The sequence below is a fragment of the Vespula vulgaris genome, chromosome 2 (genome assembly GCF_905475345.1).
Source record: "Vespula vulgaris chromosome 2, iyVesVulg1.1, whole genome shotgun sequence".
Lineage (NCBI taxonomy): Eukaryota > Metazoa > Arthropoda > Insecta > Hymenoptera > Vespidae > Vespula > Vespula vulgaris.
The window spans coordinates 11,945,202-11,960,537 of record NC_066587.1 but is presented as its reverse complement, the minus strand read 5'-3'; the positions used below and the strand labels follow the sequence as shown (position 1 = coordinate 11,960,537).

General features: G+C 25.4%; 5 protein-coding genes and 2 long non-coding RNA genes across 15 annotated transcripts; 3 read left to right on the top strand and 4 right to left on the bottom strand.

The window, feature by feature from the left end:
- Positions 1-129: 129 nt before the first annotated feature.
- On the top strand, positions 130-1,004 carry LOC127061515 (uncharacterized). The gene is made up of 3 exons (XR_007780877.1): positions 130-399; positions 611-703; positions 810-1,004. It is a non-coding gene; the product is annotated as an uncharacterized LOC127061515 (long non-coding RNA).
- LOC127061518 (uncharacterized) lies at positions 945-1,369 on the bottom strand. Its single transcript, XR_007780880.1, has 2 exons — positions 1,197-1,369; positions 945-1,127 (listed from the first exon to the last, which is right to left on the bottom strand). It is a non-coding gene; the product is annotated as an uncharacterized LOC127061518 (long non-coding RNA).
- A 725-nt stretch (positions 1,370-2,094) lies between these two features.
- LOC127061511 (protein canopy 4) lies at positions 2,095-3,319 on the top strand. The gene is made up of 4 exons (XM_050988484.1): positions 2,095-2,243; positions 2,487-2,613; positions 2,683-2,817; positions 2,957-3,319. The coding sequence occupies exons 1-4, from the start codon at positions 2,141-2,143 to the stop codon at positions 3,285-3,287; spliced, it is 696 nt and encodes a 231-aa protein (XP_050844441.1). The 5' UTR covers positions 2,095-2,140; the 3' UTR covers positions 3,288-3,319.
- A 261-nt stretch (positions 3,320-3,580) lies between these two features.
- Positions 3,581-4,361, bottom strand: LOC127061514 (28S ribosomal protein S33, mitochondrial). Its single transcript, XM_050988488.1, has 2 exons — positions 4,226-4,361; positions 3,581-4,105 (listed from the first exon to the last, which is right to left on the bottom strand). The coding sequence occupies exon 2, from the start codon at positions 4,004-4,006 to the stop codon at positions 3,680-3,682; it is 327 nt and encodes a 108-aa protein (XP_050844445.1). The 5' UTR covers positions 4,007-4,105; positions 4,226-4,361; the 3' UTR covers positions 3,581-3,679.
- Positions 4,362-4,571: 210 nt separating this feature from the next.
- Positions 4,572-9,375, bottom strand: LOC127061506 (inositol-3-phosphate synthase 1-A). Of its 2 annotated transcripts, XM_050988471.1 has the most exons (7): positions 8,807-9,370; positions 6,544-6,716; positions 6,204-6,471; positions 5,835-6,089; positions 5,475-5,717; positions 5,280-5,388; positions 4,572-5,191 (listed from the first exon to the last, which is right to left on the bottom strand). In XM_050988471.1, exons 1-7 carry the CDS (start codon positions 8,921-8,923, stop codon positions 4,812-4,814), a joined length of 1,545 nt encoding a protein of 514 aa, XP_050844428.1. In that variant the 5' UTR covers positions 8,924-9,370; the 3' UTR covers positions 4,572-4,811. The 2 variants fall into 2 exon arrangements, with proteins under 2 accessions (XP_050844428.1, XP_050844427.1); XM_050988470.1 differs by having other exon boundaries at positions 6,204-6,716; positions 8,807-9,375.
- A 62-nt stretch (positions 9,376-9,437) lies between these two features.
- LOC127061507 (probable cysteine--tRNA ligase, mitochondrial) lies at positions 9,438-14,276 on the top strand. Of its 8 annotated transcripts, XM_050988475.1 has the most exons (9): positions 11,280-11,678; positions 11,826-12,121; positions 12,190-12,388; positions 12,491-12,756; positions 12,834-12,970; positions 13,038-13,160; positions 13,241-13,498; positions 13,575-13,626; positions 14,040-14,276. In XM_050988475.1, the coding sequence occupies exons 1-8, from the start codon at positions 11,437-11,439 to the stop codon at positions 13,617-13,619; spliced, it is 1,566 nt and encodes a 521-aa protein (XP_050844432.1). In that variant the 5' UTR covers positions 11,280-11,436; the 3' UTR covers positions 13,620-13,626; positions 14,040-14,276. The 8 variants fall into 8 exon arrangements, with proteins under 8 accessions (XP_050844430.1, XP_050844433.1, XP_050844437.1 ...); XM_050988473.1 differs by lacking the exon at positions 14,040-14,276 and adding an exon at positions 9,438-10,973 and having other exon boundaries at positions 11,504-11,678; positions 13,241-13,703; XM_050988476.1 differs by lacking the exon at positions 14,040-14,276 and adding an exon at positions 9,438-10,997 and having other exon boundaries at positions 11,504-11,678; positions 13,241-13,703.
- On the bottom strand, positions 13,616-15,327 carry LOC127061510 (ribosome production factor 2 homolog). Its single transcript, XM_050988483.1, has 5 exons — positions 15,007-15,327; positions 14,782-14,914; positions 14,271-14,710; positions 14,015-14,159; positions 13,616-13,918 (listed from the first exon to the last, which is right to left on the bottom strand). Exons 1-5 carry the CDS (start codon positions 15,027-15,029, stop codon positions 13,700-13,702), a joined length of 960 nt encoding a protein of 319 aa, XP_050844440.1. The 5' UTR covers positions 15,030-15,327; the 3' UTR covers positions 13,616-13,699.
- Positions 15,328-15,336: the final 9 nt, after the last annotated feature.

The window sequence follows — 15,336 nt, the reverse complement described above, 5'->3', positions numbered from 1 at the left end:
GCATATTATAACTTATCACATTATATAATGACCAATAATAAATTGTTGAAAATTCCATGTTCATATCTCTGTTGGATATACATGTACATTATGCAAACCCACCCAAAACACAGAACACCTAACTCTATTGACATAGATTTGTTTTATACAAACTTTAGTTCCAATTATATATATATATTCTAAGTAATTCGTGTATACGTAAAATATATGAAATAAAATATAAAAGTAATGCTTCGAAGATTAAAATAATAATTCTCAATAAATATCATAATGAAAATTAGAAAACGTTTTGGGACAGATATAATCGTTATTACTATTTTACTTAGCACATTTAGTAGTTTCTATATTTGGACACCAGTATTGAAACAATTACAAATTCAACATGGAAACAAAGAAAAGGTAAAATATTAATATATAAAATTATATAGTATTTTTACATAACCCGACTTTGTAGCACAAACGTATATATATATATAATATCACAATTATATATATTATAATATCGTTATCGAATCTTGTAACTTAGTAACTTGTATAATTATTTTAAAATATATTCAATATCTTATTGATCTACATCTTATTAATTGAATCTATCTCTTTTTTTCTTTAGTCCGACATCGAACTCTCCAATGATGAGATATGGGAAGATCAGTAAAATAGTAGTTGGATGTCTTGGATTATATTTTGTTGTTGTAGGAATTAAGTGAGTTTTACAAATCATATAAATAAATAAATAAATAGAAATATTAAAATAAAAACTATATATTGCTAATTTTATCGACATCAGTTAACAATTTATTCTTTAATAGAGTGAAGTTAATGCCATATATTAAACAACAAAATTTAAAAGAAGCTGAAGAATATGCTGAGAGTTTATATAGAAGTGAGTTTAAAAGTGAGTTTAAATAATATTGTACTAATATATATGTATTAAAACAAATATATATATCGCTACATGATTTTATTGAAATGTAATTATTACATATATAAATATTAAATAATAATATATGTTTTATTCACTAAATTTTCCTCCATAAAAAGGAATATATCGTACTACTACTTTCCAATCTGTGAAATATAATAAAGCCATTGTTGCTGATGTTCCATATACCATTGCAGATGGTAACCTAAAAAATCCATGTATTATGTTTTACATATACTATAACATTTACGTTAAAATAAATATTTTGACTAACGGAATAAGATACAAATTATAACGTGCTATCCTTAGAGTATTTATGAAATATATTAAACTTTGTTTTTATAACATACAACATAAGGTTACATAACTTATTTTATTTAGAACATATTTCATATGATCTTTTAAAATCCAATATTTGATGAAAATTTTATTTGGTAAATAAAATAAGCTTACCAACGTCCTGCTAGTTCCACATGTTTCTTACCAATACGTACAGGCATTTTAATTAATAATAACAGAATTAGAACTTGCAGTAAATGTATCAATAGAATGATTTTTTTCTTCGAAATATCGATTTCTACAAAATAGAAAATAAATAGATATAAATATAAAAAGAAAATCTTTTTAAGAACGATATATAATATCAATAAAAGATTTGTGAAGTATATAAACGTACATTAACGATTAAATAATTCTGACTTGTTCAGATGAACCTATGCAGATGATACAGATACTCCATCTGACGATACTCTGTGATATCTAAACGTACAAAATAGAAACAATACGAAATAAACTTGTTTTCAATTTATTATAACAACTAAAAAATATTGTATTTTTTAATTTATTCTATCTTTATTACATCTAAATATTACAATGATATTAAAAATATGAAATAAAAATTGTTTTGAAATAATAAAAAATATGTGTAATAACAAATTTATATACATAGTCATAATAATTGCATACAAATTATTTTTTACATTTAGTTTTAGAAAAATATTCTAAAAATATTCAATTTGTGATTGGTCTAACTCTAATTAACGAGGTATAAGATATATAATATCGATAATCGAATGATACGAATGACAAACCTAACTGTACCCGACTGTTAAGATATAGTCAGATAGAGTAATAAATCAAATTATGTATAAAGTATTCTACTTGATTTTTATCGGTTTTATTCGGTTTTAATAATACATTGTGATAGCAACTATTAAAATGTTTCTCGTTCTTTGTGTCACATATCTTGTTTTTTTAATACCATGTCTTACTAATGATGGACTTGAAGAACATGGCGTTAAATACGCTAATCAATGTGAAGGTATATTAATTTAAATATATTTATACTTTTACTTTTTATAAATTACTTTATAAACATAATAAAATCAAAATATAAAAATTGACATAAATTTAAATGCTGTAATATTTCAAACATTGTTCGTTCGATTTATTGGTTCATAGTTATTATTCTTTGATTTAAAATATATTTAGTAAAAAAAAGTTTAATCCTGACAGAACTATTTTTACATTATTCACAATTAATTTCTTTACTATATTTTTATAGCATGTAAAATTGTAGCTACCGAGTTAGAAGCAAGATTAGATGAAACAGGAAAAACGCATGATGTAATTGAAATTGGATACTCTGTTGATGATATTGTTCCTAAAAAGAGAAAAGAATATAAAAAATCGTAAGTAGTAAGAATATATATTTAAATTATAATAAATAATAATAAATCATCTAATTTCTTTCAATTTAGAGAATTACGTTTGGTAGAATCAATGGAGAATATTTGTGAACGTATATTACAATATAATATTCATAAAGAAAGAACAGATAGTACAAGATTTGCGAAGGGAATGAGTCAAACATTTAAAACCCTTCATGGTTTAGTGTAAGTAAAACTGTCTCACTTTAAATTAATATACATATATATAATTTCAATATATATATAATATAAATAAATATATATATAATGATAACTATATATATTAATATGGATGTAAAAAACATTAATTTTCTTATACATATAGGGACAAAGGTGTCAAAGTAGAATTGGGGATCCCTTATGAATTGTGGGACAATCCTTCAGTAGAAATTACTACATTAAAAACACAATGTGAAAACTTACTTGAAAATCACGAACAAGATATCGAAGATTGGTATTATAATTATCAAGGAAAAGTTCCTTTAATGAAATATTTATGTTCAGATCGGGCATTGAAGGGACAAGATGATTCGTGTCTTAAAGAAAAAAATAATACTGGGAAAAATAATATTAAAGAAGAGAAAAGGAAAACGAAGAAAAACATTAATATAGAAAATGAAACAAGGAATACAAATGATATAAAGGAAGAATTATAATATAAGAAAAATGAAATAAATAATGAAACGTGCATTTGATTTTTTATATTTGTTTTTATACGGAGTATTTTTATTTAAATGATATATAATAATATAACTCGATATATCGAATAATGAATATTCAGAGTGCCATGTATCATAACTGATTTCAATATAAATAAGTATAATCAATTTTATATTACAAAATAAACTGTGATTATTTGTTGTTTTAAAATTTAAGATGGATTCAATGATATAGATATCTTAAAAAAACAGATATCTTAAAAAATATTTAAATAGAGTTATAGATATAATTATTTTAATAGATATATATATTTTTTTATATTTATTTTAATAATAAATACTAATTTTATTTCAGTTATTTTTTATAATTCATAGTAATAGCTGAAGTTTTATTTTCTGAAAGGCGGTGGTATCCATTTATTTTTACCACGTAATTCTCTTAGACGTTCATATTCTTCTTTAAAATCTTGATGTTCATCTCTGAAAAGACCATAATCGCGTAGATATGACATTAATTTCTCTATATTTTTATGTGGAGGATAATAATCAACAATATCTGGTCGTTTCTGAACAGGCTTTTCACTAAAAAGCTTTACTACTTTAAGTGATTTGCTATTTGTTGGTCTAACTACTTCGCCGAAGATACGATTGCTCAAACGATTCATACGATTGGCATAGTTTGTTCCTACAGTTGCCAAATGTATATACTTATTCATTTTAATAAGATTAATGATATTTAAATAATCTTTAAACGCAAATTTTCTTAGAGTATTGTTGTCTGTATAAAGTTGCTTTTATATGAGACCATGCGAATTCTGAAAAAAAAAAAAATGATTTAATTTAAAATTACAAAAATATTAATAACCTTATATCCTTAACATATACTTTTAAAAACATGAAATTAAAATAAATAAATGCAATAAAATAGATAGTACCTGACATAACCTAAGATGTTTTAGTAACTAACAACGTACAAGCAGGTATACCATCCTTTGGGTATTAAATGTCACTAAATATTGGTAAATTAATATTTTTCATAAAATCATATTTATTTATTATTATATTTTAATATTAATTTTTAATTGTTAACATATTTCTTATTCATAAAATAAGATTTATTTTACATGACTGTTTCGATTTTATTTTAAATAGTATCAATATATGAAAAGTAAAAATTAGTATCAATATATGACCGCATACCTATTTAAAAGATAAGTACACACACAATAGCATATCATTTGTGTATTACATTGTTTTGTATGTGAAAAGAAATACTCAGCAGAATGGAAAATACTTTTATTATGCTCTTCATCATATAAGAAAATATACAAGACGAAAAAATGATTGAAAAGAAATCATTACTGTTTCATTGTTCGATAAAAGTTTATTGCTGAACGTGGAATGATATGCTTTTTGATAATACTGGCTGGTTATATCCAAAATAATACGTGATTTGCTTATTTAACATTTTGTTATAATCTATATATACTCTATTTCGCAGATTTCAGAATTAGTTTAATATTATGATTTTTTCAAATTAATTTTATATTCCAGAAGCATATTATTTTCTGGTGGTAATGAAAGACAAGCTCTTAATATGTTTTCTATAGCAGCTCGTTGTTTGAATAACGCATTTATCACAGGTGTACCTTTCGGTACTAACGGTGCTTTGCACAAATACGAAAGTATAGAAAGAACACTTTCAAAACCTCGAAATTCTTCATCCTTTTGGTCTATGTGTCGAAAAGTAATACGAGAACAAAGTTCGGCCAGCAATACCAAATCCAAAATGATCGGACTTGCCAGTAAAGAATCCTCGCACGTGTTATGTATTACGATAGTATTATGACCACCAAGCATTATTTCTGACGTGTATTCATCCATCGCTCTCTTACTGTCGCCTATGTTTTAAAATATATTCGTTATAATATTAATATCTATTAATCGAAATTATTAAAAATATTTTATAGTCATTTGTTTTTAACATACCAACATACGGAACATATTTAATAACGACGCAGTGATCTGGCTTTTCTCCAGGTTCGTACAAAATTTGATTCGATTGAACCATATCATCTACTACGTTGCTTTTCGAAATCTGGAATATACAAAACATTGATTAATTTTCGAAAATTAATATTCTATTGATTTGAACTATATCGTTTCGATTGAATGAAAGATTACCTCTTTCGAACGAAATTGTTGAGGTGCAGATAAATTATATCCATCATTATTTCCAAGATGATTGTAGCTAACGATCGATACTGGTTTAATACCAGCAGATACTAAAAAATCTACAAGAACCGATTTTAATTTTGTTTGACCAGATTTAAAATCATCGCCCGCAATAAATGTATTTTGTCTTTCAGCTAATTCAATTGCTCCTGGTACAAAAGTATTTTGTGGCGAACCGTTTATATAAGTACACTAAGAAAAAATAAATATATATGAATGACAATATAAAAACAATATAAAATAAATTAAGACAATATAAAACAATATAAAAAATACATGAATGACGTAAATACGACGTGACTAACTTACCCCTTCTAATGCTGCCGCTACGGCGAACATTGTACTCGGACTAATTTCAGAATGATTTTCATCAATGGCTTTTAATAAGTTATCAGCAGTATCGTTTATTCCTGGAATAATCCTTGAAAATCTTTCTGTATTTGCAGTCCACAAAATGATTACTTGATCCAAATTTTTGGATGTTTTGAATTCAATTATGTCTTTTCTTATCCAAGCCAATTGTTCAACTTTTGTTCCATGTATAAGATTATCGACTCTATTTTCCTTAAAAAAAAAAAAATAAATAAATAAATAAAAAGAAATAAAATAATAATTTATTTTAACGTCAATATTTTATGGAAATCGATAGAGACAAATAAATATAAATGGATTACTAACTTGGTTCGACGCGATAAAATCAGCATAATAAATACTTTTTCTCGGTTTCATATGGATCATATGTGGTTTAAGCTGTTTTTGTAAATTAATATCTAAAACCTTCGCACGTTCCATAGCATCAGCAAGATTCATACTTGAAATATCCCATCCATCGATTTCGATATCATTTGGGTGAACCATAGGTAGCATCGAAGACATCGGTACAAATACGTCTTGATTATCTTTGCTCCCTAATTTAACGGTGGATGCTTGAAGCAAGGAACCATACCTGTAATTCGTATCAAATACATTTTTAATATCTTTATAGATAATTATTAAATATTTTACAGTCTGTTTATACCAATTGGCCTTTTTAATTCCAGTTGTTGTTTCCCACGTGAGTTTGTGTTTATTTGCTATTAAGGCTGCCGTTATTGTTGTACCATTATTTCCACCCCAACCCACTAACATAACACCAAGTTTTGGTACTTCTATTTGCGTTCTTATTAAAAGTTTCGTCGATACTGGTCTTACCTGTAATAATACATCGCAATATTGTTATTTAGATTGCACGATGTTTTTTGAAAATTAAAATATCTCGTTGTAAAATAAGAACTTGTCAAAGAAGTGCTAAGTAAAATTCAAGTGGCAAAATCTACGAACAAGATCAAACGAAAGAATTCTTTATCGCAATATTAATAATACGAGTCGTACAGATCAAAGCTATTTTCAGTTTTGAATCTTCTTTTTAAATTTTATTACCAAATCATTCGATTGGTGTTTAATTTTTGATATTTCAAATAAATTTAGCTTGATAACTATATTTAACAACACTAAATGACAAAATTTTGTACGATAGTTGATTAATATATTATGTATTTCAATAGCTAGTTTTATTAAATTAAATTAAATTAAATTAATTATGTTATGTTATATTATAAAACTATTGCAAATTGATTAGTGCATAATATTGTAGCGATATAAAAGTAGGTATTCAATGTATTCCTAATAGTATTCATACATTTTCGGCAAACGTTATTTGCCTTTAACTTGCGGAAATTTTTTGTATGGCTCAACAAATTCGATAAAATTATAATATTCATGTTTACGTTTCCATTTTATCGCGGTTTTCATGAAATAGTAAACTGTATTATGTTACTCAAAATAAGAACAAAGGTTCTAATTTTACCAATGTTCATGGTCATCAATTTTTAACGATGATTTTTTAAAGTAATCTGCTTAAATTTAAGAAATTATAAAAATATACATTTTTAAGAACTAATAAATGGAATATTTAATAATAATTTTAAAGTGATAGCGTTTATAAGAATTAATAAAATTATTACTATGAAAAAAATTATAGTAGATTCGAAACATTTAATTTTCAAAGGAATACAATATCATTATCATCATTCGATCAAAAACAATATTTCAGCGTAGAAAAAACATCCATAAAATATATTTTCATATAATTACTTATTCATTGTATTCATTTACAATAACAATCAATTTATATCTATCATATTTATATTTAAATAATTATAAAAAACAAAGTTGAAAAAAATGAATGATTGTACGAAGTAATTGTAATTATATATTTGGAAAGTTATCGCATAGTACGATATATATTTCGCATTAATATTTCACTGTTAAATTGTTTTGTAACGTACATGCGTGATTCATTTTATAGCTACAGTTATGTGCGTGATCAAAACAGTTTGGTTTACTATATCAGCTGAAATGCATTAATTCGAAGTATTATAAAAATCAGTGGTAAATAATATTGAAGATAAATTTAAACTTTTCGTCATAAGAAAATGAATTCGATACGCAATGGTATATAATGTTTATGTAATTACGACTCGAAGCCTTAGATACAATATTTAACAATAAATCATATTTAAACCGTTTAAAATTTCCGTAAAAATAATTTATGAATTTACACTAAAAATTTGAAAGATTCATATTGAAATAATGCATTTTCGTATAGATAAATATAAACATAGGATAGAATCAAATGTCATTATTAAATTTTCACGCATATTTTGAAAACAATAAATACGAATTAGCAAAAGAAAATATTTCGAATAAAGGTATTTGTTCCCGACATAAAGTTCAAGTAACAGCATGGTTTTACTCCGAACGATAGTTTGTAAAGTAAACACGAAACCATCTAAGATCGATAGTGTACCCTCCTCCTAATAAAAGATCTTCAAGGACCTCTGAAATGTATGCGCGAAAGCGTCTGAAACTAGTTAGGGAAGGTTAGAACCAGTGGAACAGTCTATGTTACGCTCGCGTAATATGTGCTGACGCGTTCACATATATGAAAAATATATTAAAGTTTACACTAAACAATTAATCATTTACAGATATAAGTTTCAATTAAAAGTGACAATATATTGATTTATAGTTAATGGTTGCTTCATCGTATTTGATAAGTATTCAAATTTAATGATAATAACCCATGAAAAGTATACACAAGTATCATTAGATCATTATTAAAAAATCATTGATATCAGTATTAATCGTATTAAAAAAAAAAAAAAAAAAAAAAAAAAAAAAAATAAAGCATTCGAGTAAGAAAAAAACAGAAAAGTGGATCACAATCGATTAGTGCTTACCGTGAACTTGCCAGTATCGTCTTCTAACACATTTGTAGTCTGGTACTCGTACTCCGCCTCAATATAATCCTCTGTGTACTTTACTTTCGGTGAATCGATATAAATTTTTAAAGCCATTTTTGTCTTCTTGCCGTCGATAAAATGTTGGAGTGTTAGATATTTTCTTCTCTACTTTAAATCCCGCACGATTAAAGAGCCGGAAGAATGAATGTATATTCGTATATATATAGGTATATAAGAATATTCAATGTTACGATCGATCGAACTAGGTGGTGACCGAAGACCTTCTTTCTCTGTCCCTCTTTCTATCTATTTGCGTATCTATCTGGCTTGTTATGTACTGTATTGATATTTATATTTGTTAAGTCTTATTATATCAAATATAAATTAGAATATTTCTATGTGAGATATTTTTGATATAATTATAATCTTTTTTTAGAACTTGCGCGTATTAAGAATGAAATTGTAATAACCGGCGATAATAATATTCTTGCTTTATATAGATAGGCTTACGAGCGAGACGATAAAGAGCGACGTATAGAAGTGTATCTATCTTAAAAGCCAACTTCGAGGCTGAAACGTTAATGTGGCCAGGACAGGCAAGCATGCGCTTTAAAAGTGCCTAACCGGAACTCCCCTTCCATTTGCATTTGACTGGAACCTATTATATTTGGTTACCGGTCGACTTTTATTAGTCATGATCTTACACGTATCGAAAACGTGCTTCTACAAAGATCTCTTTCTTCCATTTGCGCCAATAAAATATATGAGAAAAAACAAATTAAGAGAATTCTGCTTCTAAAGCATCCTTACTAAGTTGACGATATTGGAATCGTTTGTCTTATAAGACAATTACTTGCCTTAATATCAAGAAAAATATTAAAGAAAAATTATTGTTTTCATCAATAGAAGTACTATAATCAAAAACAATTATTTATTATATCTTTATATTCGTCAACGTCTATGCTTATGAATAAAGATGATAATTTTCTTAAGTATTCTTAAGTATCGAAAAATTTTTTCACAATCTAATAACATTATAATTTTATATCGTAATAACAACTTAATATATTTAAGCTATTCATTTCTATCGTATGTAATAATCTTACGAATTAAAATATTTTTTCTTTTTGGAACCTCAGAAATAAACTTTCCTTACGATATGAATACATGTCATTATTTTAATGTTCTATAGATCCAAATCTTATGACATATGTGCATAAAATATTCGGTACGTACAAACATAACGTGTTATCGATATATTATCGTATAAATTGTTATAATATACTATCATATATGATATTGTATACGATTAAAAAGGTATTGTATTAATATATATCTAATTGCTAGAAACAACATTTTTTTTAATGAAACTAACCAGTAATTACTTTATTGAGCATAGTATAGAGAGTAAGTATCTAGAAGGGCATAATAAAGGCATCTTCCAGCCCCTGGTCGTTATTGTTAGTCGGTCTGTGAACCGTTCAATTACATCACGTGTTGCTGGAATGCATAGATTGTTTCAATCAATTGGCACTCGGTGGCTCTAGAACTTTCATAATGGAAGAATTATGTTACCAAGCTACTCGTAAGTCGACGCCTGATCAACGATTATGAACTGTAATCTGTTTACAAAAGATGATTTTATCTACCTCACTGCAAAATATGATCTCACTATGTTTTCGATCTAATACATAAATACTTTAAAAATACTATATATCCGATATTATTTTTCGCATACTTATTATTACCAATTTATATTATCATCGATTAGGAATAACATGTTACATAAAAATGAAATATATATCAAAACAAATTAATGTAATTAATTTCTCTATTAACGTCTCTTACATAATATAAATCTGAATGTAATAATGCATTAATTAACTTGTAGAGAAAAATATTATTTAATTTGCTGAAGATGTAATCACAATATGTGGTTGAGTTAAAAACGACAGAAATTATAGCGATGTCATAATCGTGTCATATATTTTTATACGAAATTTATTTGACATTTGAATTTATCGTAGATATTCTCGAATTCTCGATTTCTCGAATTCTCGATTTTTCAAATCAATAACTAATCGTTTCGATACATCGCAGTTTTTCTTATCGTTTATGTGTGAATCTATTCGTAATATTTGCATGGTTTGGATATATTTTCTACGTATATCTTTTTAAATATGTTATTGTATGTAATTGAAGTGTTTACGTGTTAATAAATCGTTTAAGTGTTTAAATCGAACTTATAGGATTAATAGTATAGATACACATATATGTACAAATATAAATTATAGATAACATAAATACTAATTTTATTAACATTATAAATTTTAAATACTGCTAATATATATCGACGATTAATCGATAATGTTTTCACTTATTTATTTCATTATACTTTACAATTATTTTTTAACATCAATCGATAGTATAGAAAACAATATTATCATCACCTCTGTAAACTGGTAGTTATTCCAAGTTATTTCTAACGAAAAGTAGCATACACAAAATTGTGTTTGCTTAAGTATTATAGATAGTACATATAAAATTGAAAACTGACATAAATTACAAATTTATTCCATATATTTTACTGTAATTTTTATTTTGTTTCAACAATTCAAATATTTATAATGTATTTAAAAACAAGAGCAATATATAAGTTTCTAAAAAAATATAATCGTTTTATAACTACTCCAGCCAAACAGGAAAAGAATTTTAAATGGATAGAACCAATAGGAACAGATACGGGTATTAAACTATATAATCCAATTACAAAAACTAAAGTTTCATTAATATTAAGAAAAGAAGGATTCTTAACATGGTATATGTGTGGTCCAACTGTTTACGATTCTGCTCATATTGGACATGCAATGTAAGATGATATATTATAAGTAACTATATATATACATATATAGTCCATGTTTAATTAATATAATTAATAATATAGTCAATGTTTGACATATACATATATATAACTGTATTATTTCATCTGCTATTCATATAATATTTTTTTTTTTAGCACTTACATCCGATTCGACGTCATAAGACGAATTTTAACACAATATTTTAATATTCATACATTAGTAATAATGGGTGTAACAGATATTGATGATAAAATAATAATGCGAGCTGCAGAAAAAGGAATAAATTTTAGAGAATTATCCAAATTCTATGAAGATGAATTTTTTAATGATTTGGAAATGTTAAATGTCACAATGCCGCATTTAAGCTGTAGAGTTACAGAGTATATACCACAAATAATACAATTCATTGCTAATATTTTAGCTAAAAATAAAGCTTATGTTGCAAAAGATGGTAAATTTTTATTATTACTTTATGCATATTTATATAATACTTGTTTTTTAATATTACATATTATATAGGATCTGTATATTTTGATACCAAATCATATAATAAATATGGGAAACTCTTAGTTCCATTTATGGATACTACTTGCACAGATAAGAGATCGTCGTTAGATTTTGCTTTATGGAAGGCAGCAAAAGATAAAGAACCATATTGGGAATCTCCATGGGGCTGTGGAAGACCAGGATGGCACATAGAATGTAGTGCTATGGCAAGGTAATATTTTATAATAATATTTATTTGGAAAAAGTAAATAATCATAAGCAAATACCTATTATTTTCTTGTTAAAATATAAAGTATATATTACTTACTATTAGTGCAGTATTTGGAAAAACAATAGATATTCATAGTGGTGGAATTGATTTGATGTTTCCACATCATGAAAATGAAGAAGCACAATCTTGTTGCTATCATAATACAGAACAATGGGTAAATTATTGGTTACATTGTGGACATTTATGCTTAAAAGATGACATTAAAATGTCAAAAAGTTTAAAAAATACCATAAGTATAAAAGAGTTTCTTGAAAAGTACACAACCAATGATTTAAGAATGTTGTGTTTACTTTCTCACTACAGGAGTAGTATGTATTTGCAAACTATTTTATTATAATTACTTTAATTTAATTGTCTTATCTGTATATTTATTTATTTATTTTAGATATTATATATTCTAATGATGTGATTGATCATGCTGTAAGTGCAAGAAAAAAAATAGAAAATTTTATTAATGAATGTAATAATTATTTGACTGGTAAAATCAATAGTAATAATATAGATGAAGCTTCTTTAATTCACGTGAGTACAAATATTTTATAAAAGAAGGAAGTATCTTTTTTTTAAATGTATAAATTCATTTTTATAGAATTTGCATGAAACAAAAAGTATGGTACATATGGCTCTAGCAGATGATTTCAATACTGCACAAGCAATACGAGCTATTTTAAATCTTGTTGACATAGGTAATAAAATGTTTTCTCAAAATAATGTAAGTATATAAAGATGTTTTACTCTTTAAGATATGTATGTAATTGATGTTACATAGTTAATTTATATTTTATACTTTAGAGTACTTACAATGACAAAGGTACAACTGCAATTGCTGCAGTTTCTGTATACATTTCAAATATACTTTCTATCTTTGGTTTCACAAAATCTAAATGCATAGTAGAAAATCGAAAAACTGAAGATATTATCAACTATTTTGTGGAATTTAGAAATGTTATTAGAAATAAAATATTAGAGCAAAAAGAAAAGGACGAATTTTTATTACTTGCATGTGATACAGCAAGAAAGAATTTATATACTTGTGGAATTACTGTCAAGGTAAACAATTATTATTATTATTATTTAAGAAATAAAATTATTCATCATATTTCACTTAAATGTAAATTATTTGTAGGATCGTAAAGGTTTGTCTACATGGGACTACCACAAATCGACTTAAAATCAACGTAATTATATTTAAAAACCAAAAAAAAAAACAAAGTTTTATTAAATAAATTGAAATATATGATATAATATATGTTATGATACTATCTCATTTTCTATACTTTTTAATTTTTTAGGACTACTGTCATCATCACCCAAACTTTTCCTTTTCTTACTTTCTTTCTTTTCTGCTAGTGTTTTTTTAAGACCTTTTAATTTTCTTGTCTGTATTTTATTAATATTTTGTTCCCCAATATGAATACGACCAAAAGTAGTTCCAAGAACATTGGTTGAAATATTCTTCTTTTTCTTTATCTAGAATTTTATTATAATTTGAAAAAGCAATTGTTATATTGAAGTATTATCATTTATTGCTATGAGTAATTAGAAAAAGTAAAATAATGTTGTTACCTTTAGCTCCTTTGGTTTCTTACAGGCCTGTTTAAAATGATCAGCAGAAGCCAATTTAGTACGTCTACATACCAAATCAATAGATGGACCAATTTCTTCTAACTCAATACGTGGAATTCTAGAATCTGATTTTTTTAAAAGTATCCTAAAAAAGTAAGCAATATGTTAAAAATGAAAATAATAGTAATGATGTGAATCATAACTTTTAATTGATGTATTTTAGACAACTTCTAATAAATTAAAATTTTTGTTTCACCTGTAACTTCTTATATATATCTTGTTCTCATCAGCAGTAAAACTCAATACATGTTCTAGTCCTTGCAATCTGATTTTTTTAACTACTTCTCGTTGAAACATATCAATAAATAGATTTTTTATTCTATTGTATTCTTGATTATTTTCAAAAAGCTCACCATTAAAAACTAATAATGGCTTTATTCCTACTGAAATCTTAGGAACTTTGAATTCCTTTAAACTTTTATAATTTTCTATACCAAATTCCATCATGTCTAATAAAGTATGTTCATACATTCTACCAAACACAAGATTGTGTGGACGTTTTTTATTATGTGAGCCAAATATAAAAAGTGGTGCATTTAATTTCGACGAAAATTTTTCAATAGTAGTTGCATCTTCAAATGGAATTATATCATTCTTTTTTTGCATCATTTGTACATCAGGTTTTTTGAGATCATACTAAACAAATATTTTTATATTAATCTTACATAATATTATTTATATGTAACATAAAATTTTATTAAACTTACCAAATCTTTCATGCAATCATTAACAATTTGAGAAGTATTTCTGCCTTTAATACAAAAAGCTTGTTTAGCATCTTCAATTAATTTTGGTTCTTTATTTAAAATTGCTTTTTTTCCTTTATGCGTAGTTGGTTTACTACAACATAAATATAATAATAATTTGTTTAAAAATTTTTTAAAAAATGTTTAAATAATGATAATATAATCATAACATATAAACATACTCACACAATTCGAGTTATTACTGGCATTGCGAAGTGTATTTTAATAATTACAAACAAAACTGTTAATATAACTTTAGTATTTATAATAGCATAAAACTAATTATTAACTATCAATCAATATATATCAAGACTTAATCATCAAAACATAAGTGTTTCCATAACCTTATATAAATCTCAAATTGCATCAAATACACGTGAAGCATCAAACAAATATGAACATGAACAAAATATTTTGTAGATATGCATATCTTTGTTTAAGGTAGCTATCTATATTAACTATTTTTTTCTGCGTTTCGAAAGCTTTGTAAGTTATATAGTCGATGGCTGTATCTAA

What these genes read in the sequence shown, in the direction of transcription:
- LOC127061514 (XM_050988488.1), bottom strand. Translation starts at nt 4,006, where the DNA reads ATGAATAAGTATATACATTTGGCAACTGTAGGAACAAACTATGCCAAT.
- LOC127061511 (XM_050988484.1), top strand. Translation starts at nt 2,141, where the DNA reads ATGTTTCTCGTTCTTTGTGTCACATATCTTGTTTTTTTAATACCATGT. An exon ending in AGAAAAGAATATAAAAAATC is followed by an intron (nt 2,614 to 2,682) that starts GTAAGTAGTAAG and finishes CTTTCAATTTAG; the next exon opens with AGAATTACGTTTGGTAGAAT. An exon ending in AAAACCCTTCATGGTTTAGT is followed by an intron (nt 2,818 to 2,956) that starts GTAAGTAAAACT and finishes TTATACATATAG; the next exon opens with GGACAAAGGTGTCAAAGTAG.
- LOC127061506 (XM_050988470.1), bottom strand. Translation starts at nt 8,923, where the DNA reads ATGGCTTTAAAAATTTATATCGATTCACCGAAAGTAAAGTACACAGAG. An exon ending in ATTTTATCGCGTCGAACCAA is followed by an intron (nt 6,090 to 6,203) that starts GTTAGTAATCCA and finishes TTTTTTTTTAAG; the next exon opens with GAAAATAGAGTCGATAATCT. An exon ending in TAGCGGCAGCATTAGAAGGG is followed by an intron (nt 5,718 to 5,834) that starts GTAAGTTAGTCA and finishes ATTTTTTCTTAG; the next exon opens with TGTACTTATATAAACGGTTC.
- LOC127061510 (XM_050988483.1), bottom strand. Translation starts at nt 15,029, where the DNA reads ATGCCAGTAATAACTCGAATTGT. An exon ending in ATATATATAAGAAGTTACAG is followed by an intron (nt 14,160 to 14,270) that starts GTGAAACAAAAA and finishes TTACTTTTTTAG; the next exon opens with GATACTTTTAAAAAAATCAG. An exon ending in AGAAACCAAAGGAGCTAAAG is followed by an intron (nt 13,919 to 14,014) that starts GTAACAACATTA and finishes ATAAAATTCTAG; the next exon opens with ATAAAGAAAAAGAAGAATAT.
- LOC127061507 (XM_050988472.1), top strand. Translation starts at nt 11,437, where the DNA reads ATGTATTTAAAAACAAGAGCAATATATAAGTTTCTAAAAAAATATAAT. An exon ending in AGCTTATGTTGCAAAAGATG is followed by an intron (nt 12,122 to 12,189) that starts GTAAATTTTTAT and finishes CATATTATATAG; the next exon opens with GATCTGTATATTTTGATACC. An exon ending in ACTTTCTCACTACAGGAGTA is followed by an intron (nt 12,757 to 12,833) that starts GTATGTATTTGC and finishes TATTTATTTTAG; the next exon opens with ATATTATATATTCTAATGAT.